The 27,406-nt window shown below is 57.3% G+C and overlaps 2 protein-coding genes across 5 annotated transcripts; one reads left to right on the top strand and one right to left on the bottom strand.

Annotated features, from left to right (window-relative positions):
* The first annotated feature begins 7,528 nt into the window (after nt 1-7,528).
* Nucleotides 7,529-26,842, top strand: TCTA (T cell leukemia translocation altered). 2 transcript variants are annotated; one of them, XM_048856586.2, is made up of 3 exons: nt 7,529-7,862; nt 9,248-9,302; nt 9,806-11,222. In XM_048856586.2, exons 1-3 carry the CDS (start codon nt 7,649-7,651, stop codon nt 9,846-9,848), a joined length of 312 nt encoding a protein of 103 aa, XP_048712543.1. In that variant the 5' UTR covers nt 7,529-7,648; the 3' UTR covers nt 9,849-11,222. The 2 variants fall into 2 exon arrangements, 1 of the variants encoding a protein (XP_048712543.1); XR_012669313.1 differs by lacking the exons at nt 7,529-7,862; nt 9,248-9,302 and adding exons at nt 7,869-8,312; nt 25,653-26,842 and having other exon boundaries at nt 9,806-13,532.
* Nucleotides 11,889-20,218, bottom strand: AMT (aminomethyltransferase). 3 transcript variants are annotated; one of them, XM_048856570.2, is made up of 9 exons: nt 19,993-20,215; nt 17,328-17,495; nt 15,849-15,929; nt 14,892-15,023; nt 14,507-14,585; nt 13,678-13,823; nt 13,328-13,508; nt 12,816-12,971; nt 11,889-12,511 (listed from the first exon to the last, which is right to left on the bottom strand). In XM_048856570.2, the coding sequence occupies exons 1-9, from the start codon at nt 20,086-20,088 to the stop codon at nt 12,333-12,335; spliced, it is 1,218 nt and encodes a 405-aa protein (XP_048712527.1). In that variant the 5' UTR covers nt 20,089-20,215; the 3' UTR covers nt 11,889-12,332. The 3 variants fall into 3 exon arrangements, with proteins under 3 accessions (XP_048712527.1, XP_074986747.1, XP_048712528.1); XM_075130646.1 differs by lacking the exon at nt 12,816-12,971 and having other exon boundaries at nt 19,993-20,218; XM_048856571.2 differs by lacking the exon at nt 17,328-17,495.
* Nucleotides 26,843-27,406: the final 564 nt, after the last annotated feature.

The following is a 27,406-nucleotide window of genomic DNA, read 5'->3' as shown; positions in this document are numbered from 1 at the left end:
CTTGAAGTGTAGGGCCCAAAACTGGACACAGTACTCCAGATGAGGCCTCACTAATGTCGAATAGAGGGGAACGATCACGTCCCTCGATCTGCTCGCTATGCCCCTACTTATACATCCCAAAATGCCATTGGCCTTCTTGGCAACAAGGGCACACTACTGACTCATATCCAGCTTCTCGTCCACTGTCACCCCTAGGTCCTTTTCCGCAGAACTGCTGCCTAGCCATTCGGTCCCTAGTCTGTAGCTGTGCATTGGGTTCTTCCGTCCTAAGTGCAGGACCCTGCACTTATCCTTATTGAACCTCATCAGATTTCTTTTGGCCCAATCCTCCAATTTGTCTAGGTCTTTCTGTATCCTATCCCTCCCCTCCAGCGTATCTACCACTCCTCCCAGTTTAGTATCATCCGCAAATTTGCTGAGAGTGCAATCCACACCATCCTCCAGATCATTTATGAAGATATTGAACAAAACCGGCCCCAGGACCGACCCTTGGGGTACTCCACTTGATACCGGCTGCCAACTAGATATGGAGCCATTGATCACTACCCGTTGAGCCCGACAATCTAGCCAGCTTTCTACCCACCTTATAGTGCATTCATCCAGCCCATACTTCCTTAACTTGCTGACAAGAATACTGTGGGAGACCGTGTCAAAAGCTTTGCTAAAGTCAAGAAACAATACATCCACTGCTTTCCCTTCATCCACAGAACCAGTAATCTCATCATAAAAGGCGATTAGATTAGTCAGGCATGACCTTCCCTTGGTGAATCCATGCTGGCTGTTCCTGATCACTTTCCTCTCATGCAAGTGCTTCAGGATTGATTCTTTGAGGACCTGCTCCATGATTTTTCCAGGGACTGAAGTGAGGCTGACTGGCCTGTAGTTCCCAGGATCCTCCTTCTTCCCTTTTTTAAAGATTGGCACTACATTAGCCTTTTTCCAGTCATCCGGGACTTCCCCGGTTCGCCACGAGTTTTCAAAGATAATGGCCAATGGCTCTGCAATCACAGCCGCCAATTCCTTCAGCACTCTCGGATGCAACTCGTCCGGCCCCATGGACTTGTGCACGTCCAGCTTTTCTAAATAGTCCCTAACCACCTCTATCTCCACAGAGGGCTGGCCATCTCTTCCCCATTTTGTGATGCCCAGCGTAGCAGTCTGGGAGCTGACCTTGTTAGTGAAAACAGAGGCAAAAAAAGCATTGAGTACATTAGCTTTTTCCACATCCTCTGTCACTAGTTTGCCTCCCTCATTCGGTAAGGGGCCCACACATTCCTTGGCTTTCTTCTTGTTGCCAACATACCTGAAGAAACCCTTCTTGTTACTCTTGACATCTCTGGCTAGCTGCAGCTCCAGGTGCGATTTGGCCCTCCTGATAACATTCCTACATGCCCGAGCAATATTTTTATACTCTTCCCTGGTCATATGTCCAACCTTCCACTTCTTGTAAGCTTTTTTATGTTTAAGATCCGCTAAGATTTCACCATTAAGCCAAGCTGGTCGCCTGCCATATTTACTATTCTTTCGACTCATCGGGATGGTTTGTCCCTGTAACCTCAACAGGGATTCCTTGAAATACAGCCAGCTCTCCTGGACTCCTTTCCCCTTCAAGTTAGTCCCCCAGGGGATCCTGGCCATCCGTTCCCTGAGGGAGTCGAAGTCTGCTTTTCTGAAGTCCAGGGTCCGTATCCTGCTGCTTACCTTTCTTCCCTGTGTCAGGATCCTGAACTCAACCAACTCATGTTTCAGAGGAACAGCCGTGTTAGTCTGTATTCGCAAAAAGAAAAGGAGTACTTGTGGCACCTTAGAGACTAACCAATTTATTTGAGCATGAGCTTTCGTGAGCTACAGCTCACTTCATCAGTGACCAACTCATGGTCACTGCCTCCCAGATTCCCATCCACTTTTGCTTCCCCCACTAATTCTACCCGGTTTGTGAGCAGCAGGTCAAGAAAAGCGCCCCCCCTAGTTGGCTCCTCTAGCACTTGCACCAGGAAATTGTCCCCTACGCTTTCCAAAAACTTCCTGGATTGTCTATGCACTGCTGTATTGCTCTCCCAGCAGATATCAGGAAAATTAAAGTCACCCATGAGAATCAGGGCATGCGATCCAGTAGCTTCCGTGAGCTGCCGGAAGAAAGCCTCATCTACCTCATCCCCCTGGTCCGGTGGTCTATAGCAGACTCCCACCACTACATCACTCTTGTTGCACACACTTCTAAACTTAATCCAGAGACACTCAGGTTTTTCTGCAGTTTCGTACCGGAGCTCTGAGCAGTCATACTGCTCCCTTACATACAGTGCTACTCCCCCACCTTTTCTGCCCTGCCTGTCCTTCCTGAACAGTTTATAACCATCCATGACAGTACTCCAGTCATGTGAGTTATCCCACCAAGTCTCTGTTATTCCGATCACGTCATAGTTCTTTGACATCACCAGGACCTCCAGTTCTCCCTGCTTGTTTCCAAGGCTTTGTGCATTTGTATATAAGCACTTGAGATAACCTGTTGATCGCCCCTCATTCCCAGTATGAGGCAGGAGCCCTCCCCTCACAGACATTCCTGCCTGTGCTTCCTCCCGGTATCCCGCTTTCCCACTTACCTCAGGGCTTTGGTCCCCTTCCCCCGGTGAACCTAGTTTAAAGCCCTCCTCACTAGGTTAGCCAGCCTGCTCGCGAAGATGCTCTTCCCTTGGGCTCCAACTCCAACCTTGGGCTGTGACTGCCTTGCTCTAAGCAATTTGTCCTGAATTGGCACTCTGTTGGGTCCCGCCAGAACCAGCATCATTACACCCTTCCCCTCCCGCCCACTCTCATAGCAGCACCGGGCTCCGGACTCCTCTCAGCCCCTCAGCAGAGGGTCCTATGTGACCCACAACTCCTCCACCTTCCGCCCACATGTCAGTGTCAGATCACCCATCTCCAGGTGTGCTTTCATCTGGCTGACAGAGGTCATGCCAGGAACACAGGGTGAAGGCAGCAAACACCAGGGCAGGCCTATAGAGCTCAGTGAGCCTTTGCCACAAGCACCAGTGGGCTCTGGGCACGGGGAGAGGGGTGGGGGAGGCCTCCATGGAGCTGTGGGGGTGATGGTACAGTGCAGGGGTGTAGTCAGTGTGGAGGTGGAGCCAGACTGTAGAGGGGGGGGAGGAGCGGGGTCAGGGCAGAAAGCAGGGGGTAGAGCTGGGCCGGGCTGTGAGGGGAGGGGAAGGGTCAATTGGGGTGGGGTGGAACTGGGCTGTGGGAGGAGGGGCACGGGCAGGGCCAGTGCATGGGGGGGGGGGCACAACCTATGAGAGGAGGGGTGGGAGTCAGTGGGCGTGGGGCAGGCTGGAGGAAGAGGTGGGGGGGCCAGTGCAGGTGGGGTCTGAGCTGTGGGAGGAGGGGGCGGGCCAGTGGGCAGGGGCAGGCTGGGCTGTGAGAGGAGGGGCAGGGGCAGGGTAGGCTGTAAAGGGAGGGGCAGGCTCGGGGGGGGGGGGCAACAGGGCTGTCCTTAGGATTTATGGGGCCCTCTGCATAGGGTTACCAGATACCAAATATGAAAAAACAGGACGGGCGTGGGGCGTAATAGGCCCCTATATAAGAAAAAGTCCCCAAAAATGGGACTGTCCCTTTAAAAATGGATGTCTGGTCAGCCTACCTATGCAGTATTATTAAACGGGTGCTCCTATGGCAGCCCAGGCTCGCAGCCCACAGGGGGAGGGACGAAGCAGCAAAGGATACAGAGAAGCCCTGCCCACCTCACTGCGGCAGAGAGTCAGAGTTCCCTGCAGAGACCCCCCCGTACCTTCTCCCTCACACAGAATGTGCGGTGCAGGCGCATTTGGCTCTGTGAATATTGCCCCTGCCTAAGGACACTACAGCCCAAGCTGGGTGTGCGGGAGCCAACCTGCTCTTACCTACTGTCATGCGCAGTGTGTGAAGCTGCCACTTGTGGAGGCTAACTCCCCAGCTCACCTCTTCTGCGTGTGGCCCCACCCATACTCCTGCTACACCCCAGGCCTTGCCCGCTCCCCACTGTCTTCCTCCTCTCTTCCCTCCCCCTCCCTGCTCACCCCCTTCCAGCCAAATCCCTGAGCACAAATGAAGCAAATGACATTTGAAAAAAACACTTTTCTGCAATTTCTTTCTAAAGAAAATGAAGCATATTTTCCACTGCATGCCCCATGGGGAAGACTGGACATGCAGAAGGCACCTAATTAAAAGCACTAAATTTGGGAATAAAAAATGTCAGTCACAGGTTTTTTGATATGCCCTTGTTGCCAGCACCCAATGCCGAGAGGCAAAACAACAGTGGGGGTTGGTTCGCTACCCGGTATGCTTCACCCAATAATCACAATGGGGTGGAGAAGCAGAAAAGTTTATTTGAAGCTTCAAAAAGGTACAGGGAGAATAGAATCTCAAATCCTGCACACAGAGCAGGAAGTTACACAGGCTTTTATACATCCTTTCTTCAGCATACTTATCCAATAGCAAGCTGCCCTAAGTATCCATACAGCCAGCCAATCCAGTTACCAGCTAGTTCCCTTGTTTTTTGTATCATTTGTTAAACTATACATAAAGCTGCTTTATTCAGCATTTTTCTTCAATATCTGCCCTGTTTGGCCTTGTTTAGTTTCAGGCAGTCTGACTCTGCAATATATTGTTGCAGATCCTCAGCATAACTGCTGCGAGTGCCTCCAGGCGGGGGGGCCAAGGACACTTGGGCCTAGTACGAGGGGGCTTCATCGACACTCGTGGTCTTCCATCCCCTCGAGTTACCTAGTGGCCATGTCCCAGTGTCCCAACACCCTGACGTTTGTCAGAGATTTATTTGCAAAAATTTTGTAGCAAGGGTGAGTCAACTGTCTTGCTAAATACAACATTAAATATTATGGAATACATGATGCAGCTCTTCTGTTTTACATTTTCTTAATCAGTATTTCTAAGCTAATTTTATATTTTAAATGTACTCTTAAGCCTTCATAAAGTAATCATTCCAGATTACTACATATTTAACTCACTGAAACAGACATTATTTTAAATTAATCAATCACAGAGGTTTAGTGTGTTCGTAACAATGTTCATTGCTTTTAGAAAAAGGGAACACTAATTTACGTTGTGTGATCTCCATAACAATAGACATGTTTATGAAATTTCACCAACTTTAAAAATATGTTTCCAAAGATTTTAGCCATAACAAAGGATTTTATATCTATCTTGGTACTGATTTTGCTGGAGGGTTCTCTTAAAACTAGTTCATCAGATAGAAGTAAAGAAAGGGAAACTTTGCCCAGTTATCTCAGGGGTGGGCAAACTTTTTGGCCCTCGGGTCACATCGGATACAGAAATTGTATGGAGGGCTGGGTAGGAAAAGCTGGGGGAGGCTATGCCTCCCCAAACAGTGAGGCGTGGCCTGGCCCCCACTCCCTATCCAGCACCCTGGAATCCCCACCCCCATCCAACACCCCCCTTCCCCCCCAACTAGGCCCCTGGACTCCTGCATCCTATCCAACCTCTGCTGCTCCCCACCCCTCTATCCAACCCTCCCTGCTCTCCCTGCCCCATGTTACCTGTGAGGTGGGGGAAAAGGGGGGCTAAGTCCTTTCCCTGTGTGTTTTCCCTGCTCGGTTGGCTGCTCTCCCTGGCAGGCAGGCAGGCAGAGCTCGCTCACTGTCTGGCCTTGGCTGCTGGGGACAGGGGCCAAGCATGCTGGGGTGGAGGGGGGCCCTGGCTTGCTCTGCCCCTGTCCCCGGCAGCAGGGTCCAGGCCCCTTGACCGCCCCACTGCTTCTCGCCTCCCACCCCCGCAACTCCCCCTACTTCCTGACCGCAACGTCCTGGAACCCCAGGTCTGGCAGCAATATAGCCCTGCCACTCAGCCGGAGCTGCAGCCATGCTGCTCAGCCGCTGGGGGAACTGTGACTGCAAGGGAGGGGAGCAAAAGGGGAGGGGCCAGGGGTTAGAATCATAGAATCATAGAATATAAGGGTTGGAAGGGACCCCTGAAGGTCATCTAGTCCAACCCCCTGCTCAAAGCAGGACCAATTCCCAGTTAAATCATCCCAGCCAGGGCTTTGTCAAGCCTGACCTTAAAAACCTCTAAGGAAGGAGATTCTACCACCTCCCTAGGTAACGCATTCCAGTGTTTCACCACCCTCATAGTGAAAAAGTTTTTCCTAATATCCAATCTAAACCTCCCCCACTGCAGCTTGAGACCATTACTCCTCGTTCTGTCATCTGATACCATTGAGAACAGTCTAGAGCCATCCTCTTTGGAACCCCCTTTCAGGTAGTTGAAAACAGCTATCAAATCCCCCCTCATTCTTCTCTTCTGCAGGCTAAACAATCCCAGCACCCTCAGCCTCTCCTCATAACTCATATGTTCCAGACCCCTAATCATCAGAGGTTAGCCTCTGTCCCGCTCACCACACTGCCCAAGGAATTGGGCTGGCTCCTCCGCAAGCCTGTCCTGACCCCGCTCCCTGGCAGGAGCTCAGGGGCCAGAGGGAAGGGTCCTGCTGGCTGGATGCCGCCCGCGGGCCATAGTTTCCCCCCCTCTGAGCTGTCTGGAAGGAAAAGGGTGTTTGTCCCTTTAAGGGCTCTTTTCAAGGGGCAGGGGAGTGGGGAGTGGCAGGGAGAAAGGGATGGACAAAAAGGACAGGAAGACTTTGGAAGCAAGTTGTTTTTTACGATAGTAATTAAAATGTGTATTTTAGATAAGGGTGGTCTTTTGAAGGATTTATTTTAAAAACTATATGTCTGAAGAGCCAAGCATTTAAAGCTAAAGATGATTTTGCATCTAAAAATCTGTGATTTTAAAATCTTCACCAACAAAATATTTTTAAAGCAAATTTTAAACTAAGGTCCTGTAGACTAACATGTTCTGAGTAAATATTACAGTAATGAACAACTGTTTTTGTTAGTAAATTCAGAAACTGACAGTATATACCTGGGAGTTGGCAAATGCCTGTTAAATGGCTTAATTACCCCTTGGATGGCTCTTTAACAGTTTCAATGTTGTGCTAATAGGTCTGGCAGGCTGGAAGGCTTTTTCATTTTAAGATACTAGATCCCTTCCAGAGTAAGAGTCACCAGGCTGCAGCAACCAGCTGTGGGAGCCTCCAGGAAGGGTCAGAACAGTGATAGGAAGAGGTGAGAGGATGGATAGTAAGACCCAGTGGTGCCCCAAATTTTCAGGTGCCTTACGCAGCCCCGTATTCCTAAGGATGGCCCTGGGGATCAGGGCCAGGCTGTTGGAGGAGTGGCAGGGCCCGTGCTGGGCACAGACTATGAGTGGGGAATGACAGGCGGAGCCCGTGAGCTAGGGGCAGGGCTGTGGGAGGAGGGGTGGGGCCAGTGGGGAGGCCAAACTGTGAGGCGAGGGGCCAGTGCGGTGGAGGGTGAGTTGTGGGACGAGGTGCAAGGTCGCTGCAGATGGGGGCCAGGTTATGAGAGGAGGGGCGGGACCACACTCTGGAGCGGGGGAACGCGGCCTGTGAGGGGCGGGGAGGGCATCGGGCGGGCGGGCTGCGGGAGGAGGGGCCGGGCTGCACCGGCTCCGCTCACTGTCTCAGGTTCACGGGGTGCTCCCCTTCAAGAGAGGACGGAAGCAATAGTACGGTTGTCGGCGCCTGCGCAGTGCAGTGCGCTGTCGGGGCCTGCGCAAGGCGATGGCTGCACCGTGGCTGAGCTGGGAGGCGCCGGGCCGGGCGCTGCGGGGCCTAGCCTGGCTGGGGCAGGAGTTCGCGGCCGACTGGGCGGCTCAGGACCTGCGGGCCGCGCTGTTCCAGCTGCTGTTGCTCTGGCTGGGCCTCAGCCTGCTGGGCATCCACCTTGCCTGGCGGCTCCACGGGGGCCGCGTCAGCCGCCTCTGCTGCCGCCCAGGTACGGGCCGAACCGAGCCCCCGATAACCTCCCCCGGGCTGGGCTGTATTGCTGCCCAGGTACGGGCCCCCTTCTCCCAGGATGAACCGAGCTCCCGGCCTGGGCCCCGAACCCGCCCCGGGCTAGGCTGTGCTGCCGCCCAGGTACCGACCAAACCGGGCTGAATCAACCCCCCTGGCCGGGTCAAGCCGAACACCTGGGCTGGGTTGCCAGACAGGTACCGACCCGAAACCCCTGGGCCGAGCTCTGCTGCTGCCCTGGTACCGAACCGGACCCCTGGGCTGCGCCGCCGACCAGGTACCGACCTGAACCAAACCCTTGGCTGGACACCGAACCCTGGGCCAAGCTGCCCTCCAGGTGCTGACCCGAACTGCCTCCCCCGCTGGGCCGGGCTGCTGGCCAAGTATCAACCGAACTGAACCTCCTGCTGCAGGCAGGGCTGACGCTCAGGTACTGACTGAGCTGTGCTATAGGGAATGTGGTGGAACCCGGCCCCCAGTAAGGGGCCAGCTCCAAATGCGGGAGTCCTGGAGGATGGCCCGTTGCCCAAAGTGCCATGCCCCTGGCGCTCCTGCCTAACCTGGGCAGTCCCAAGTACTGTAGGGGGCTGGGGTTGGAGCCAGCCCTGTCTCTGGCACCCAGATCCCAGCAGCATACCTGGGCAGAGCAGCCTAGGCACCTTGTGCCAGGCCCTGCCCCAGCAGCTGCCCGCCCCACAGTTTGAGTGGGCCTGGCTCCAGCTGTCAGGGAGAACTGGGGCTCCAAACGATGTAAGGTATAGGGCAGGGGGTTGCTGCTGGGCCTGGCCCTGGCCCTGGGAGACCGGTGCTCCTCTCCTGGGCTTGTTCGGGCAGGCAGCCTGTTCCAATTGGCTTCCCGCCCTCTCTCAGTGTCCTGTTGTGCACAGGTTTGTCCCATAGCACCACCGCTTCAGAGCCATTCCTCGTGGAATCTGGGCAGGGGACGCTGCGCCCATGTCTGTGTGCCTTGCCCTGGTGCCCATAGGGCTGAGTGACCCTGGGGAGCGGGTGAGACTGCCAGGGGCAGGGAACGGTGCTCTTCTTCAGGCTGTCTCACCTACAGGCTGGAGGGGGGCAGTGAGGACTAGGGCACACACTGCTGCACGTCCCTGGCTGCTTGTGGGCCCCCGCCCACGCAGAGGAAATCCAGGAGCGCTGCACCATTGTCCAGGCAGCATGGAAGGGGCTGGCTTGTGTCCAGCAGCTCCCTGGTACCAAGGGGGGGAAACCAGGTGCTGGCCTGGCTGTGGCATGTGGAGCAGCTGTTAGGCATCATCTGAGTATCCTTCAGCAAGTTGCCTGTTGCCTGCCCTCTGCTGAGCCCTGTCTGGCCCTGCCCTGACTGCTCCTTCGCCTTGTTTCCAGGCAGAGGCAGCCAGAATGGAGGGACCCCCGCTGGTGCCTCATATTTCCCCACCTGGTGAGTGCTTCCGGCTGCTCAGTCCTGTGTCGCTCAGCAGGGGGCTTACAGGCATGGAGCCTGGCTGTGCTCCACCTCACCAGTTCGTAAGGCTCCTTCTCCAAGGGCAGCTCAGGCCTCAGAAACAGCTGGTCCTGGCCCATGCACTGCCAGAATGCGGGCTCTGAGATGGGCAGAAGCCCAGCTCTGCCAGCTGCTTCCCTGCCAGCAGGGGGAGCCTTGCCATGCCTGCCCTGGGTGGGGGTTACCTCAGTGGTGGCTCTCGTGCCCAGGCACTGCAGTGGGATGTATGGGTTGGCATGCCCTACTGGCAGTGCCCATCCCCACAGGATCTGTGTGCATGTGTGGAGTCTGCCAGAGGACTCCACCCATCCTTTCCCACTCTGACCCCAGGCTGCCCACTGCTCTCCAGTCCTCTGAGCTGCAGGAGCCGAGCCTCAGGTGTCTGGGGCTTGCCCCAAAGCTCTGTCTATGGCGCCTGCTCTCTTCTCACCCTCCTGTAGGGACAGCTCAAGCAATGAGGCCATGAAGATGCACCGAGAATGAGGCATGGATGGATACGCTGGTGGGCAGGGGCGTACCTGGGACAGCTCCACCCATGGACCCAGTGCTGCCACCCAGAGAAACTGGCTTTGCACCTTCCCTGCATTGAAGACCGCAGCTATGTCACCTGTGGCCTAGCCCCTGGCTAGCAGGGAGCTGTGCAGCCACCTGGCCTGAGACCATCCCAGCTGAACTCTGCATAGCCTCTCAGGCAGGGCAAGCTGTGATATCACCCCTGTGGTCACTTCTGGGGGCATCTGCACTGCCCCAAGCACATCAGCCCTTCCCCCTACCTGCCCCAAACAAAACAGGCCCCTGCAGTGGCCACCGGCCTGTGTCCCTGGTGGACATAGGCGGGGGGCGGTCAATAGTCTGTGCCTCAGTGGTCCTCGTGCCCAGCTTAAATCCTCCCTGAGCACATGCTCCTGAGCACATGCTCCAAGCCCCTTCCCCCAGCTCTTGTCCACTGCTGCCCCCACCACTGATGAGCCGAAAGCCTTCTCATGCCCCAGCCCCTTCCAGGGAAAATTGCCCCAATCCCCCCTTTCCTGCTGCCAAGCCCCCTCCTTTGCCTCCAGGGACTGTGTGCCTCATACACCTGTACCACTTCCTGCCCCAGCGGCCAAGGTGGGAGGTCCCATTCCCTACTGCTAGAACTCCTTTGCTCCCTGCGACCCAGGCCCCTGAGGCAACTGCAGCTGCTCTTCAGAGGGGCAGAATTCTGCTCCTGGGCACAGGGGATCTGCGGGGCAGGATGGCAGCGCCTGTCACCATCCCACTGGTTACATGGCGTGGGAGCAGAGAGCTGAGCTGCCCACCTCCCTGGGGTTTGGTGGTGTGGTGGGCCTTGGGACAGCACCTGGCTGCTCTTACCCTGTTCATTGTCTCATAGCAGTGTTGGAGTGATAGCCCACTGGCACCTGGGCAGCAACACTACCAGCTTCCACACAACACCCCCCATGCCATCTGCCTGGGCCAGGTGAGGCCTTCCTAGGTCAGTGCCCTCTGCCAAGGTGCCAGCCCTTGGGATCAGAGCGGGAACAGCATGCCCATGGCAAACCCAGCCTAGGGGCCAGGGTGCCTCTCAGGGCAGTAAGAATAGCTGGCCCCAGGTACTTTCAGCCCCACCTGCAGTGAGCAAGGGTCTCTCCAAGCTCAGGAGGGGGCAGGGCTCAGAGGCAGCACCTGGCTAATGGCCTGGCAGGCACATAGTGGCACAACTGGGGTTGGAGCCTGGTATCTGTATCCCAGCTAGGCCCTTAGCCCCAGGGCCACCTGCTGTCCCTCTGCACCCTGCCAGGCCCTGGCTAAGGGTGCTGGCCTGGCTCCTGTGGCCTTGCTGGTACCTGCTGGCTGGATTAAATCCCTCTGCTGTGATCATGCTGCCATTCCATTACTGGGGGGGACTGCGTCCATCCTGGCTCTCTGTGACCCTGTCCCTGGAGGAGGGGACCCCTGCTCCTCAGGGAGATGCTGTCCTAGCTGGCGGATGCTGTTGCTCTTCAGGCATTTGGAGCAACTGCCTTGAACCACTTGCCCTCTTCCAGCAAGGCATGGGGGCTCCCTGGTCTCACCCCCTGCTGGGGGCAAGGGCAGGAGCATGAAGCAGACGCATGCCATGCTGGGGGGAGTGGTTGGGGGGCATAACCCCCATGGCTGCTTTTGAAAAGGCCTGTGGTTGGGCCCTGCTGGCACAGGGCTGGCCTTAGGCACCCTAGTTTACCCACAGCCCCAGTGTGCCCAGTCTCTTTCCCCCTTTCTCATGGGGGCGAAGTGTGCTGGCCCCTTTGCCTGCAGGGCCAGGTGGCATGTACCACCCCAGTGCAAGGCTAGCTCTCCAGTGGGCTGAGCTGTTCTCCCCAGCTCTGCCACTGCCCCTGGCAGGCCCCATTGGGGATTATGGGCTCCAGGCCAGTGGGGGACCCAGAATACTCAGAAGCCACATGTGAGCAGTGGCGGCTGAAGGCTGTTGTCCAGCCTGTGCCCGCTGGGTGCTGCACACCTCCAGCCTAGCATGGGTAAAGACGAGTGGCAGAGCAGGAATGGAGTCAGGGGGTCTTTAATGGAGAATCACAGCCCAATTACAGAGAAGGGGGACGCCCAGGCAGGCCGGGGCAGCAGAGGGGCTCTCACCTTGCCAGCCCATTGCCCATCAGCATTTGGCATACAAGCGGCAGGCCAGAGCATGTCTGGACAAAGGGCACAGCTGAGAGGCTGCCCCCCCCAGACCACCAACAGACTGGCCTGGTTTGACATCGGCCTCAGATGGGGCTGGAAGCCACATGCCCTTGGCATTGGCTGGGCAGTGCATGGCTGGACATTGGCTCTGTGCCCCTGGCGAGGCCCAGCCTTGCTTGGACAGGTGGCACTGTGGGCCCAGGCTGTCCTCTGGGGAGTCCTGACTGGGGATGTGGCCTTTCATGTAGGGCAGAGAGGTGCATGCTGATTGGTTGGGGTGCGTGGGAGGCGTGGCTTGCCAGCAGTGCCTCACTTGAGCATGTGGTAGCGGGTGGGCACAAAGGGCATCCTGGTGACCAGGGCAGGGCAGCTCTTCTTCCGCACCTCCACAGCCAGCACCGTGCCCACCCGGCTCTGCTCACCTTCCACATAGCCCATGGCCACGTTCTTCTTCAGGCAGGGAGAGGGGCAGCCACTGGTCACTTTGCCTGGGCACAGGAAGCACAAGTGGTAGGTTAGCGTGGGAACAGCCATGCCAGCCCCCCACCACTGCCAGCAGACCCCACACATACAGCTGTGCCATCCTCCTTGATGTGGGGCCCAGCTTGTGAGCTTTGCAGGTCGGAGCCTATCACACAGGGGAGACGGACATGCCAAGCGTGCTAGGGTCAGGGTCCTGCCCCCTGGGCTGCAGCACAGTGAGGGGAAGGGAGGCCCATGTAAGTGGGCTAATGAAGGGCTAGCCAGGCCCAAGCACCCCACAAGGGCCGCATTCCTGCCTGCCCCACCTACCGATGGGCCTGCCCTCCAGGCTCAGGATGGGCATGTGTGGACGGATGGGGGGGCCCGTGGAAATCAGCCCCACGCGCTTGCGCTTCACCTTCCCTTTGATCTGGGGAACAATGACCCTGGCACCGGGGAAATCCATGGCCACCCGGCGCCGCTTCCCTGCAGACAGCAAGACAGGCCAAGTTAGGGGGTTGGGCACCCCTCCCCCACACCACCAACACTCCAAACCCTGTCCCACCCCCATCCACTGGCCCTCTAGGTGTCTGGCCAGCCCCCCATGCCCTGGCACTCTGGGGGCCCGGCCAAGCCCCCCATGCACCAAGTGCCCCACAACCTATTCCCCCCCAACCACAAGGGCTCTCACTGTCCCTGTGTCTCCATTCCCCAAGGCAGCTAGCACCCTTGTACCAGCCTCCAGTCCCCATACCAGGCTCACCCACCCCCCAAGGTGCTCCTCACAGCTGTTAAGGTGCCCAGGCCCTGCCATGCCTGCCCTGCTCCTTGCCCCTTCCTACCCAGGGTCCACACCAGAGCCGCCTCCACAGGCGTGGTTGTCTCGTCAATGTCGTTGCCATAGAGACAGAGCCCCGCCTCCAGGCGCAGGCTGTCCCTGGCCGCCAGCCCTGCCAGCTGCACTTGTGGGTCCCTGAGCAGCAGCTCCACCAGCTCCACCACGCGCCCGACGGGCACCGAGATCTGAGCCAAGCAATGGCAGGCATGGTAAGTTCCAGCTTTCTCCCACCAGGCAGTGCCTGAGCCAGCACCATGCCACCCACGGGACACCTCGCCCCCTCCCTGCCCCACCAGGGCCGCTTCTGCTTTGGTACCTCCGCCCTCCCCTCCCCTGGGCCTGGCAGCATGGTACCTCGACGCCATCCTCTCCGGTGTAGCCGCAGCGTGTCACCCTACAGCCTGGCACGCCAAACACGACCATCACCACACTACTCATGAAGGACAGCTTGGCCAGGTCATCCGACACACCTGTCTGCAGCACCCGCACCGCCGAGGGACCTGGGCACAGAGAGCACAGGAGGAGCTCAGTGTGAGCCTCAGCATCCCGGGGATAGCGCCCACCCTGGCAGGGCACAAAGGACTTGGGGTGGAGCCGGCAGGGGAAGTTTCAGTATGTCCGACTCTCAACAAATGGGCATTTCCTGCTAGCCCCCCGCTGCTCTCTCAACGCTGCCCCACACAGCCATTCTGCCAGGGCCGGCCTGCCTGGCAGGCTGCCACGCACTGGGCCCCAGGGCTGCCCGACCCCCACCAGGCAGGTTTTGTTCCAAGTTTCACCAGTCCTGTAAGAGATTGAGTGAGTCAGCATTTCTGACCCACCCCCACCTCTGGGACAGCTCTGCCCAGGAATGATGGGCCTTGACCCTCACCTGGCAACCCCCAGTACCAGGGCAGTACTGCTTGTGTTTGCCAACTCCCCCCTGCACTGGTGGGGGATGGGGGGGAGCACAGCAGGGCCGAGGGGTCTGTGCCATCAGATTCTCTCTACAGGACATCCTGCCCCATTCCCATGCCCTTGGGGAGTCCCACCTTGGCTTGGCCAGCCTGGCAGTAGAGCCAGCACCATCAGCTCCGGCCATGGCAGGAACTCCGAACCAGGGTGACCCCAATGGGGAAGGGGCTGTCAGTGCAGGGCCCTGGTGCAGGGACATGCTGGCAGCCCAGGGTGGGCAGCCTGTTACCTTGCAGAGCCAGCAGCGCGTTCTCAGAGACCTCCAGGTGCACATCACTGCCTGCAGCCCGCAGCTCTTCTGCTCGGCCCTGGAACGGAGACAAGCACAGGTGAGAACAGGGCACGCAGAGCAGGGATAGAGCCCAGCTCCTGAGGGCCAGGTCAGCAGCCAGACCCTGGACCACCATCAGACCTGCCTCCAGCCCTGCACGGGGGATGGATTCTTCCGCCTCTGCTATTCAGGGAGCCCCCTGGCAGCCAGGGCTGCAGCTCCATGGGGAAGGGCACCAGCAGGGTAGCACCAGCACAGCGGGGAGAGAGCAGGCGCCCAGCAATGATCCCATTCTCAGGGTCACTGCAGGGTCCAGGCAGGGGGTGCCCAGCCGCACACATACCTGCATCAGGACCCAGTCCTTGTCCCTGCAGCCTGCGTTGGACACCACATAGAGGTGCTGCTCCGAGGTGCTGGTCACGATCAGGTCGTCGAGGATGCCTCCCTCCTCGTTAGTGAAGAGAGACAGGGTGCCCTGCGAGCGAGGCCATGCCGAGCCTGAGCAGCCACAAGTCACAGAGCAGACCTGTCCCTGCCCGCCCCCCACCTTTGAAACTCCAGGCAAGGCCACAGATCACCAGCATGCCATGCAGTGTCTCCTAATGGCCCTTCAGTGAAAGATCCCTGCAAGCCCAGCCCTGGGCTCCCCCCATCTGCTGGTGCCCCTCACTCCCGACCACACCCCTGCGAGCCCAGCCCTGGGCTTCCCCCAGCTCTGCTGGTGCCCCTCACTCCTGACCACAGCCCCCTGGTAGCCCAGCCTCGGGTCTCTCTCTAACTGAACAGAGGATGGGGTTGGTTTCGTGATGGATTTGTGCTATGGGACCCCCCCCAGCTCTCTGACCCCATGGCCAGAGCAGGACGGGCAGGCACTGAGGTGGCCACGTCTCCTGTGATGAATGGGGCAATTTTCTGCGCTTGTTATGAACCATCTGACTCGGGACCTACCCATGTGGCGTCACTACCCCAGAGGGGAGAAGCGATTGGCTCCCTGGGACATGGAAGGTGTTGGAGTCACAGAGTCACCAGGGCTGCCTGGACCCAGATCAACACATTGGCTCCTAGGTGAGCTCCTTGCCCCACTCAGCAGGGAGCTGAGTGCCCCACCAGGCATATGGCAGGAGCTGCCAGGCTGCTGCTGCACACAGAGCAGGGGCAGAGGGGGTCTAGGGCTAGGGCTCCCCACAACGGTAGCTCTGCCCATGCCCAGGCTGCCCTAAAACCCACTGCTGTTTTCTCCAGGGCACTACAAAGACTCCTGGCCATGGGGATGGGGGAGGGCATCTCACACCCACCGTACCTGGTCTGGTTTCAGCTCTGCAATGTCCCCAACCACCAGGCTCTCCATGAACTTCACCCGGTCCCGGCCAAACACCTTGGTCTGGAAAGGAGACATTGCTGAGGGTCTTGTCTCCGCTGGCTGGCCAGGCAGCTGGCTTGGACTGCAGGGCGGTTTCATTGCCGTATAGATGTTCTGGCTCCAGCTGTAGCCCAGCTCTGGGGCCCTCCCACCTCGCAGGATCCTAGATCCTGGCTCCAGCCTAAACCTGGACTTCTACACGGCAATTTAACAGCCCCTCGTGCCAGTCCCATGACCCACATCAGATGGCATGGGCCAGCTGTGGGCATCTCCAGCATGGGCACAGCTTGAGACCAGCTTGCCAGCCCTGCCCCATAGCCATTAAGACATGCCCAGCCCCCATCACAGAGAACCCCGTGACGGCTCTGCTCCCCCACCCCCATCGCAGAGAGCCCCCTGCTGGCCTTACCCCCCAACTCCATCACAGAAAGCTGTGCACCGGCCCAGGCCCCCCCCCCCATCACAAAGAGCCCCACACCAGCCGTGCCCTCTCCACCCCCATCGTAGGGAGCCCCACGCCAGCCCGGAATCCTCCACCCCTATCGCAGAGAGCCCTGCACCAGCCCAGCCCCCCACATTTCAGAGAGTCCCGTGCCAACCCTGCCCCCTCCACCCCCATCGCAGGGAGCCCCATGCTGGCCCTGTCCCCTCCACCCCCATTGCAGGGAGCCCCACGCCGGCCCTTCCCACTAATCACAGTGAGCCCTAAATCGGCCCAACCCCCTGCATCTCAGAGAGCCAGCCTTGCCCCCTCCACCCCCATCTCAGGGAGCCCAGCGGCGGCCCAGCCCCCCGCATTGCAGAAAGTCCCCCCCACTCCAGCCCCACCGCATCGCAGAGAGCCCGGTGTCGACCCTGTCCCTCCCCCATCAGAAAGAGCTCCATGCCGGCCCTGCCTACCCCCTCTCCAGCATCACAGAGAGCCCCATGCCAGCCTTGCCCCCCTCTCCTCCGCCATTGCAGAGAGCCCTGTGCCAGTCCAGCCATTGCAGAGAGCCCTTCGCCGGTCCAGCCCCGCCCCCGCCATTGCAGAGAGTCCTGCCCTGCCCCTGCTGGCAGGGCTGGGTACTTGTGTATTAAGATATTTTTAAGGTGCCCAATGCAAGCGGGGGAGGGCGAGTGAGCTAGGACTCCTGGGTTCCATTCTCTGCTCTGCCCTAATACGCTGTGCAGCCTGGCTGAGTCCCTGCCCTGTTTCAGGAGGGCCACAGCTCTAGTCACACCCCTAAGATCTGACTCTGGGCAGTGCTGGCTGGCCCTGCTTGGGCCTCAGTTTCCTCATCTCGGGGTGTCTTCAGGCTCGTCTACAAGGTGAGCGGATGCACAGCAAATGGGGTGTACAGCATCCTGATGTGCATGCAGCCAGGCTGCGAGCACAGGGGACCCTTGGCGGGGAGCGGCTGGGGCGGGCGATGCTACCTGCAGCATGTGGGAGACGTCAAAGAGGGAGCAGTGCCGGCGTGTGTGCAAGTGGGACTCCAAGTGGCTCAGTGCATACTGCACGGGCATGCTCCAGCCAGCGAAGTTCACCATCCTGCCGCCCTGCTGCTGGTGGAAGGCGTGGAGGGGCGTCTGCTTCAGGCTGTCCTGCAGGGCGAGAGGGGGCCGGATCAGGTCGGCCCTGGCACTAGAACCCCCCAGCAAGAGGGGCTGGGCTTGGCACCTGGCACAGAGCCACAGGTCCAGGGCACAGCATGGCTCCCGGCCAGGAAGGGTCGATGGGCACTGCCGCAGGGCAATGTTCCTGTCACGGGGCAGGTTACCATCTGAGGACCGCGCTGGCAGTCAGAGCTCGGGCACCCTCCTGTGAGACATGGCTGAACCTTCAGCTGACCCCCAGTAATGCCCCTGTGGGCAGAATGGAGAGAGGATGGCACAGACCAGCTGGTACCTCAGCCACACTTGCGTAGTGGCAGCCTCTCCCTGAACAGCTTGGGGCTAGCTCGCAGGGTCTCCCTGCGCTGCCCCCAGGCTGGGAGCATACCCAGGCTGTAGGCTCTGTCCCCCCACCACCCTGCTGCTCCTCCCTGCCCAATGCCAGCCTCAGTTTGCAGGGCTGTGCCCCAGACCAAGGGACGCCAGCTGGCACCACAGTGGGGCACTGGCAGCCCTGCCCCACTGTAACCCCAGTGCCAGGCATGTCTGGGACCAGGGATGCAGGCTCCAGGGGAGACCACCTCAGTCTTGCTGGGGAACCCCCAGGCTTCCCCCTTTAGTCTCAGTGCATGGCTACAGCCCGGTCAGCGTGAGCCCCTCCCCCCGGACCTGCTCCAGATGGGGAAGGTCTGGGGGGCACTCTACTCCCGGCTCTGGGCTCCCATTCCAGAAGTTTTAGCAGCACGTGTCTATGCCAGCTGAGGCCTCGGGCTGCAGAGCTGGCTCGGACACTCATCTTGAGGCACAAGAGGGGCTCCCCAAGAGGCCCCAGAATGGAGAGGAGCCCCCATGCTGGCTGCCAGGGCCCCGGCTCAGAACCAGGCTGCAGGTCTGAGCCCATGTGGATTTTCCAAGAAGGGGAACCTGCCCCAGTGCCAGACCCAAAGACTGGACTAATGGGAACGTTCAGCCACCAGGTTTCTGGGTCCTCCCACCCCTCCCTGTAGCGCTGTACCCCACACTGTAGGGGCCAGGACCCCCAGGATTCGGCCATGGTGCCTCCCTGATGGATGGAGGGGAGCGGGGCATCCTTGCTCCGGGGGGGGGGGGGGGACACGACGAGGGCTATATTTACTGATGGCAGAGCCCAGGGCTGTGTGCACTGATCAAGGGGAGCTCCTGCCCTTTGCCCAGCACGTGCCCTTCATTATCGGTAATTGGCATATCCAAGGTCACTGCGGGGGAGGTGTCCTGCTGCCCTATCTCTTGCTTCGCTCCCCCCTCCACCAGGTCTCTCTGGCCCCTGCTCTTTGCCAGTCTCCCACCCCTACCCTGCCTGCAGAGAGATCAGTAGGAAGAGTCCACATTCATCATTAGGGTTCAGAGTCGGCACCAACACAGGCTCACCCCAATCCCCGGGGCAGGCTCTCTGCACACTCAGGCAGCCACCACCACAGCAGGGGCACAGAGGTGCAGAGGGCAGCTGGAGGGGCAAAAGGAGAGCAGCTGGGAGGTGTAGTCTGAGGGGACAGGGCATTTGGGAGTAGGGGGGCGGGGCACACCAGTCAGGGGAAACAGGGGGTACAAAGAACAGTCAGGAGACATATGGGAGGCAGACACAGGGGGCATAGTCCCGAAGGCTAGTGGGGGCAGTAGAGGGACATGTAGGAGGGGGCAGTTGGGTGGGGCCATATAGGGGGGTAGGTTAGGGAGGGGGCAAGGGGATTCTCTACAGCAGCCTCAGCTACAAATTAAATTTGTTTTTATCCCAAAGCCAGGATGTAGGGAGGAAGTGCAAAGTCAGGGGCCTGGAGGGGGTGTTCACCAGCAGTCAGGGGGGTGGCAGTTGGGGGGGTTGTGTATTGGGGTGGTGGAGGGTGGTAGTGGGCAGTGGGGGGTCAGGGGTGGGATTTGGGGGGCAGCAGAGGAGCAGGGGGAGCTCAGGGGAAATTAGGGGGTTGGAGTTTGGGGGTGTTGGGTATCGGAGCCAGGGAGTAGGGGTTGGGAATCAGGGGTAAAGGGTGGGGAATTGGGGGTGGGTGTCAGGGAGTACCAGGGCAGCAGGGGGGTCGGAGTTGGGAGTGGTGGGAGGGTCGGAGCAGAAGTTGGGGGCTGTGGAGGGGCAGTAAGGGGGTGTCAGGTATCAGGGGCAGCAGGTATTGGGGAGCAGTATGGGGTCTGGGTTGGGAGTGGGGGGGGAGGATTCAGGGGTGGGGGCTGGGACTCAGGGGGCAGGAATTGGGGGTGGGAGTCAGGGAGTATCGGGGGTCGGGGTGGAAGTTGGGGGCCATGGAAGAGCAATCAGGGGGTGTCGGGTATCGGGGGCATAGGGGGCGAGGGGAGGGTCGAGGCGGAAGTTGGTGGTGGTGGAAGGGGCAGTCGGGAGTTGGGGCAGTGGGGACCGGAGCCCGGGACAGTGCCTGCGCAGGACACAGGCCGGACTATGGGGGTTGCACCCGGACGCCGCGGTCCCCCCGCCCCCGCTCACCGGCCCGGAGCTGCAGCAGCGCCGCCGCCCGCCCGCCCCGGGCTCCAGGCCCCGGGGTCTGACCCGCAGCGCAGTCCGGCCGCCCGCCCGCAGCATCCCGCAGCCTCGGATCCCGGTCCTGCCCCCGGCACAGCAGGTTGGGAAATGGGGCCGCCAGGGGAAGAGGGGTTTAACGCCGGGGGAGGGGATAACTCGGGGGAGCTGCGGAGGGGGGGGGGGGAGCTGCGGGAAAGGGGATTAGCAGCGGGGGGAGGGGTTTAACGCACCGAGGGAACTGCGGAGGGAGGGAATTAACTCGGGGGAGCTGTAGGGGGAGGAGATTAATGCGGGAGAGGAGAGCTGCGGGGGGAGGGGTTTAACGCGGTGTGGGGAGGAGCAGCGCGGGGGGGGGGGGGCGACACCTGTCTCATGTGATCTCTGTGCCACCCGGGCCCCTCGGGGGGCTGGGGCGCTTTGGGTGCTTTGCTCCCGGCACCCCCCACTCCCAGCTGGGGCACCAGGGAGAGCCCAGTCTGCATGGGACCTGGGGGCTCCTGGTGTGGCGAGGGTGTGTGGGCCCCAGGCCCACCTCCCCCATTCTACCCCGGGCCCCCAGCCAGACACATGTGGGTCTGTCTGAACTCCAGGACTGCTAGGTGCCCCAATCCCAGTAGAGGCCCCTGGTGCTGCTCACACAGGTGTGAACTGCAGGGTGCCATTGGGCTGCATACTGGGATGTGCCCATTGCAGGGACAGCCCCTGCCATGCCCATGGCAGCGTGGCTGCGGCACCTGCCCAGCTCCCCAGGATTTCGGGCTGTGGAGCATGGCTCCAAGTGTAGGGTGTTCACAGCCTGGGGCTCCCATCCCCTGTGGCAGCATCCCTGCGCCATATGTCCACCTGTGCACACACCTCATCTTTGGGGGGCCAGCCTTTGGCTTGTCATGGAGCCCCAGGAGCGTCACTACGCCCCACCCTTGGAGGGTCCCCTCAGTGTGCCAGAGCCCAGGGCAGGACACCTCTGAGGCTGAGCCCCTGGCTAAACTTGCCTGCTTCACCCAGTCTCTCTGCCCAGTGAGTCCTGCTTAGGCCTGGTCTACATTGCAAAGCAAGGTCTGGGCGAGTCCGCGCGTGTGCATGTGTCTATGCTCGCACCTTTCTCCTGCCGCCCAGGACAGCAACGCTCTAACACCACTGCAAGTGAGCCATTACAGGACTTGTGACCCTACCAGTTCTCCTGCACCCATCCCACAGTGCCACTGTCCCCATGACAGCACTAGTCCTGGTTCTGACCTGCACTGCCCAGAGGGCGCAGAAACTGGAATGCAGTTTCCCAGCATGCAGCCCAATGGTACCCTGCAGTTCACACCTTCCCTCACCTTTTAACTTCCTGCGTGGTTCTGAAATGCCTTTTACTGATTGCCCATCTTGGTGAACACAGCTGGCAGCTCTCCCTCATTGTGTGCACCTGCCCAACCACCCAGGCCAGTTCCATGCATCAAGAACTGCTTAGACATGCTCCTGCCTGGAGCTACTGGAGTTCCTGGGCCGGCAGGGAGAAGAGGCTTTGCAGGCCCAGCTACGGACCATCGATCATCGTGGTGCACATTGCACAGGGGCTGCAGGAGAAGGGGCATGCAGTGCTGTGCAAAGGAGGGCAACTAGATATTTGGTAGTGCCTCACAGACCTGCTGCTTGTATGAGGTGCATGCCCACCCACACCCCGCAGACCACTGTGGACACCTTGGAGGAGACCCCAGTTGTGAACAGCGAGGCAGGAGAGGAGGAGGAGGAGGAGGGAGATGTGGCAGTGGGCCAGGCACTGATTGAAACTCCGCAAAATTTAGCCAATCTTGCCAGGCTTGCATGGATGAGGCTGCTGATCACGGGAATGGGAGCGGGGGGAAGTATCTTCATACATTTGTGATTAAATGGGATTTTTTTTAATGTTTTGTATGAAAAATGTGTGTGCCTCAGTTTCCTCTATGTGTTGCACAAGTATCTAGGTGGTGGGACAAGGGTGTGTGATCTGTGATCAAGCAGAGGCTGTTAGAGCAGTGGCTCTCAGTCAGGGGTACACGTACCCTTGGGGGTACTCAGAGGTCTTCCAGGGGGTACATCAACTCATCTAGATATTTGCCTAGTTTTACCACAGGCTACATAAAAAACTAGCGAAATCAGTATAAACTAAAATTTCATACAGACAAAATGAGAATATCAGCAGTGTTCTAGTAATAAGGTGGCTGTTGACACTTTGGTATTTTTATGTCTGATTTTATAAGCAAGTGGTTTCTAAGTGAGGTGAAACCTGGGGTACGCAAGACAAATCAGACTTCTGAAAGGGGGACAACAGTCTGGAAAGGTTGAGAGCCACTGGACTAGCGGGCAGGTGTGACTGCTGACTGGCTGCCTTGGCACAGACAATGGCCTACACTCTGGCAACTGATCCTCTGTGGGAGCCAGCCAGAGCTGTTGGAGAACAAAGCGAGAGGTGGAGGCCAGGGGACCGGTTTGCTCGGAAAAGAGACAAAGGCTGACAAGGGGGCACTGGGTGTGACTGAGTGGAGGCTGCTGGAAGTGAGTCAGTCTCCTGGTTTGGGACTTTGGGGTGGGGATCCCCCAATATGGACTTTGCCGTAACTTCCTGCTTTCAGTGGTAACAAGCTCTGTTCTACACTGTGTTCCACACAACTAATAAACCTTCTGTTTTACACATGCTGCGAGTCACCACTGACTGTGGAGTGGGGTGCAGGGCCCCTCTGGGGGCAGGGTGAGGCTTCCCCAGGTGGCCCATCCAGGGGGACTCATTGCAGGGAGATCATGGTGAGAACAGGGGGCTGAATGCTCCGAGGTCAGACCCATGAGGCGCTGAAGGCGAGCAGGCTGCTCTAGTGAGAGTGGGCCTGAGGGGAGACATGCTGCCCCAGAGTCCTACCTGGCTTCATTCAGAGCAGTTCCAGAGCCCCCAGTCTGGGACCCCGTGACATTATTCCTTCTTTTTCTCCTGTTTTTTGCTTTCCTTGAACCTCCCCCCCCCCCCCCCACCGTCCCCTACCAGCCTTTGTTCCCCATTTAAAACCGGCACGCAGCCCATTTGTGGGTTCAGGCAGGTGTCACCTTCGCATGGCTCCACTGGGCCAATGGGAGAGAGGGATGGTCAGGGAACACAATCTAACCAGGTGTCCTGGCCATCCGATCCCACAGGCCACAGCAGGCCAGTGTCCAGGGTTTGAGGTAGAAAGAGGTAGAACAAACTGGAAGAATCGGCATCGGCTTCTCATGTCTTTGGCTTGTTGGGCAGTGGGGCCATGCAGAGTTCTCCAGTATCAGAATGGGGATGTCGCTTTTCTCCCCATGAGAGACCTCAGGGAGACTTCCATGCAGATGCTGTGCAATCCTCTCCCCAAGGTTTCTAGGGAGGGCAGCCTTGGTTCTGCCTCCACCCAGGACACTCTCCGCACCACTCTATGGCCAGTTCTCTAGCACCATTGCAGTAGACAGGCTAGAAGCCTACTGGCCTGGGCCATGTTGGGCTGCCAGTAACAGCTGCCTTTATGACCCGCAAGACCAGCCAAAATAACTGCCTATGAAAATAGTGCCAGTATATTCACTGCCATTGCTCTATACCTATACCCAGGGAGGAACCAAGCTATAGAGCTACACTGCAATGGAGCATGCCCTCCGCCCAGCCTGGCTGTGCTTCCCAGGGTTTGCACTGGAGAGCAGTGCAGGCGATGCACTCCAAAGCCACAGTGTCAGTAAGCATTTCTTATTACAGAGATGTGTGAGAATAACATCAGGGAGCTTTGAGATGTCTCTTTCCCTTTCTGCGCTCCCCCATGTGGACCGCTCTGTGAAGAGCAGCAACCAGGTACTGACTTTTGCTGAGTCCATCAGCATCCAGTTATTGTGCCCAAACATCTCTGCATCATCCTCCTTGCAGCCCTAATGGGAGCAGAGCTGCCTCAGACTGTGCAAATGCTAGAGAATTGTGCAGCCTGTATTAGCAACAGACAAGAGAACCGTATGGAGCTCTGCAGGCTTCTGGACGAGAGCTGGCAGACACCGAATAGCACCAGGCAGGAAAGAGAAAGACTTGAAAATCCTGGGATGTGGACAGTGGCATGGTGGGATTTTGACCTGCTTGGTTCCAGAAAGCCCTGTGAAACTCCCAGTTAGCCCACCAAGCAGTGACAATGTCCCCAAAGGTATTGTGCCCCACGGTGGGGTGGACATGCTGGAATACCACCTGGGGATGCCCCGTGTTACATCAGCGCACCCCGGCATAACGTTTGTCAATTTAGTCATGTTGCCATGGCCTGAGATAGACTCCTAGTCAGAGCCTTTCCTCCTCTTCAGGGCTCAGTGAACCTCAGCCAGTGTTTGCAGTGACACCTGGCAGCCTTTTGCAAACAGAGTCAACTGGGACACAGGGTTGGGAAGTCCTTCGGTTAGTATCCAGGAGCAAAGGGTAAGGCTGAGGCCATGTCTACACTGTGGGTGATACAGTGGTACAGCTCCAGCATGGCAGCTGTGCTGCTGGAAAGGTTTTTTGGCTTCTGAGCAGTGGTAGCTAGGTTGACAGAAGCATTCGTCCATTGACCCAGCCACATCTACACTGGGGCTTAGGTTGACTTAATTACAGCACTTGGGCGGTGGGGGAGGGGGGCTTTCACATCTCTGAGTGCCGTAGCTATGTCCTCCTAATTTAAGTGTAGACCAGGCCCGCCTAGTCCCTCCTGGCCAACACCAGGCCTCCTGGTGCTATGCTTCTGTAGCAACTTCTTTCCTCTAGGCTTGTCTACTCTTATAACCTCACAGCTGCCCCACTTCAGTGTAGACACATCCTACACCAACAGGGCTTCTCCCACCAGTGTACGCAACTGACCTCCCCGAGAGGCGGTACCTAGGCTGCCCGAATTCTTCTGTCCACCTAGAATCACAGAATCAAAGAAGATTAGGGTTGGAAGAGACTGTAACTCCCTTGTTAGCCAAAGCATACCCAATAACAAAGCATACCCAATACCAATCCCTGACAAAGTTGCCTTGATCTATTAAGCTGTTTTGGATTTATTAAGTTAGTAGTAATTTGTCTTATGAATTGAAATAGTAAATGATTGGATTTGTTTCAAAATCATGATGTTCTGCTACAAGTCTGCTTGTAAGATAATTGTTTTACAGTCCCTGTGCTGTTTCCTCTAATTGCTTAGTAGATGGATGTATAGTTGTTCTTTATATGAGTGAGGTATGCAAGGATGTGAGGAGATAAGAAGAGACACCAGCTGAGCAGATGGGCCTAATCACAAGAAGAAGGAAGTGAGAAAATAAGGCCTTGGCTACACTTACAAATGTACAGCGCTGTGTGTTAAACCTGCCTTCGTACAGCTGAGTAGGGAAAGCGCTGCAGTCTGTCCACACTGATAGCTGCCAGCGCACTGTCCTGGCCACATTTGCAGCTACATAGGGAGCAGTGCATTGTGGGCAGCTATCTCAGCATTCAAGTGGCTGCAACCTGCTTTTCAAATGGGGGGTGGGATGGAGTGTGACAGGGGGGAGAGCGTGGGGTTTTGGGGGGCTGAGAGTGTGTCAGCGAGCTGTCTTGTAAGTACAGATCCCCTCCCTCCCCCGCCTCTCTCTCACGCACTGAAAGCAAACGGCAGCTGTTTCTTTTTTTCTCATAGACGAGATAAGCAGCCGCTGGCGGAAATGGACCTCAGCCCCCCGCGCCGCCTCTCTCTTCAAGCAAACATTAGCTGTCGGCACTCCCAACGGAGCCCCCCTCCTGCCTTTCACTCATTCAAAGCAAACAGTAGCTGTGTTTGTTTTTTTGATAAGCAGCCCCCGAAACGGAGCTTTGAAACGGCACTTCCGCCTCCAGAGTTTACAACAAAATAAGAGAGGACGCCTCAGTTAAAAGGATTATGGGGAGTTTCCGGAGTTCAATCAGTGCATAATAACGTTACTCCCCGTTTAGACTGGGGTGTCTCAGCCAATGCACAACAGCTGTTAATCCTCTCAGGGAGGTGGGGTACCAGGAGCGCTCCAGCCAGGGAGTCAGAGCGCTCTACGTTCCTTGCCAGTGTGGACGGGGAGTAAGGTAGAGCAGTCTGCGAGGCGTTATTACAGTATAACGTGCAAGTGTAGCCAAAGCCTAAGGGTATGTCTTCACTACCAAAGTTAAAGCGTTTAACGTGGCTTTGTAGAGCTCTCCCAGTACTGTAAAAAACCCACCCCCACGAGGGGAGTAGCTACCAGTGCTGGGAGCGGGGCTTCCAGTGCTGGTGCACTGTCTACACTGCCACTTTACAGCACTGAAACTTGCATCGCTCAGGGGTGTGTTTTTTCAGCGTAGACAAAGCCTAAGACACTAGTGTCATCCTGTCCTGATGGCTGAAGAGGTGCAAATTAATGACCCTGAAGTGCAAGGCATCTGCCCCAAACTAAGAACAAAGTATAAGATAAGGAGCAGCTGTGTAAACACCTAGCACCCAGTTTGTGATTGAGGATTCAGACGTCAGTGATGAAAGATGACTGTGAGAAGGGCAGATTTGTAATTAATGGATCCCAGCTGACAAAGCAAAATCCGTAGACTGACATGAAAGACGACTACTATAAAGGTGGGAGGCCAGGAGGCTTTGGGTCATTCTGCAACAATGGAGCATCAGACTGATGGAGGCCTAGCTCCCCCTACTCGTGTTCAGTGTAGCTGGCCACTAGGCTGACTCGAGCAACAATAAGGACGGGGTAACTATAAACACCAGCTCCAGAACCTATGTGTGTGTGCTAGTTTGAATATATGCATATATTTGCTGATTTTAATATCTGTTGACATTTTAAATAAACATGGCTTATTGCTTTGTCCCCTGAAAAAGAGTCTGTGAATTTTTATAAGCATAACATTTTTGGTGGAGAATTGCGGACAGGGGAACGTGGCCGTACACCACACTTATTGTAAAGTTGAAAGATTGATTGTTTATGCAAAATGGATTGCTTATTTTAAAATTCGTCTGCGCACCCTTGGTCATAGAGAGCTGAGCAGTCGGAGGAGACTGCTGCTTAAGACTGTCTGTTTTGGCGTCGGAACAAACTCTTGAGGAGTTTTAAGTGGTATTTTCTGTGTAAGACCCAACTCTGAAGGATATAGGAGTTTGGGCAAATAGTATTTGTGGGTTAAAAGAATCTGAGTAGCATTGCATGATTTTATATCTCTGGGAAAAATGTTTAAGAAACAACAATCTAAAGATGCCCCTAAGAAAAGTCAGGAGAGTTACCTTTTGTTCAAGAAGACACCCCTTTTAAACAAATTTTATCAAGGTTTGGGCACAACCAGCGGGCTAAACACCTATTGGCAGATGTGCAGGCCATTTTGGATTGAGAAGATAGGCTGGCACAATATATACTCCTGTACAAACTTTCCACCCCAACAAAAAGAGAT

The sequence above is a fragment of the Caretta caretta genome, chromosome 7 (genome assembly GCF_965140235.1).
Source record: "Caretta caretta isolate rCarCar2 chromosome 7, rCarCar1.hap1, whole genome shotgun sequence".
NCBI lineage: Eukaryota > Metazoa > Chordata > Testudines > Cheloniidae > Caretta > Caretta caretta.
This window is presented reverse-complemented; position numbering and strand designations above follow the sequence as displayed.

Excerpts from the sequence above, each read along its gene's own strand:
- TCTA (XM_048856586.2), top strand. The coding sequence starts at position 7,649 with ATGGCTGCACCGTGGCTGAGCTGGGAGGCGCCGGGCCGGGCGCTGCGG. Across the intron at positions 7,863-9,247 it reads CCGCCTCTGCTGCCGCCCAG|GCAGAGGCAGCCAGAATGGA; the intron begins GTACGGGCCGAA and ends CCTTGTTTCCAG. Across the intron at positions 9,303-9,805 it reads GCCTCATATTTCCCCACCTG|GGACAGCTCAAGCAATGAGG; the intron begins GTGAGTGCTTCC and ends ACCCTCCTGTAG.
- AMT (XM_048856570.2), bottom strand. The coding sequence starts at position 20,088 with ATGCTGCGGGCGGGCGGCCGGACTGCGCTGCGGGTCAGACCCCGGGGC. Across the intron at positions 15,930-17,327 it reads ACGTCTCCCACATGCTGCAG|ACCAAGGTGTTTGGCCGGGA; the intron begins GTAGCATCGCCC and ends TCTCCTTTCCAG. Across the intron at positions 14,586-14,891 it reads AGGACTGGGTCCTGATGCAG|GGCCGAGCAGAAGAGCTGCG; the intron begins GTATGTGTGCGG and ends TCTCCGTTCCAG.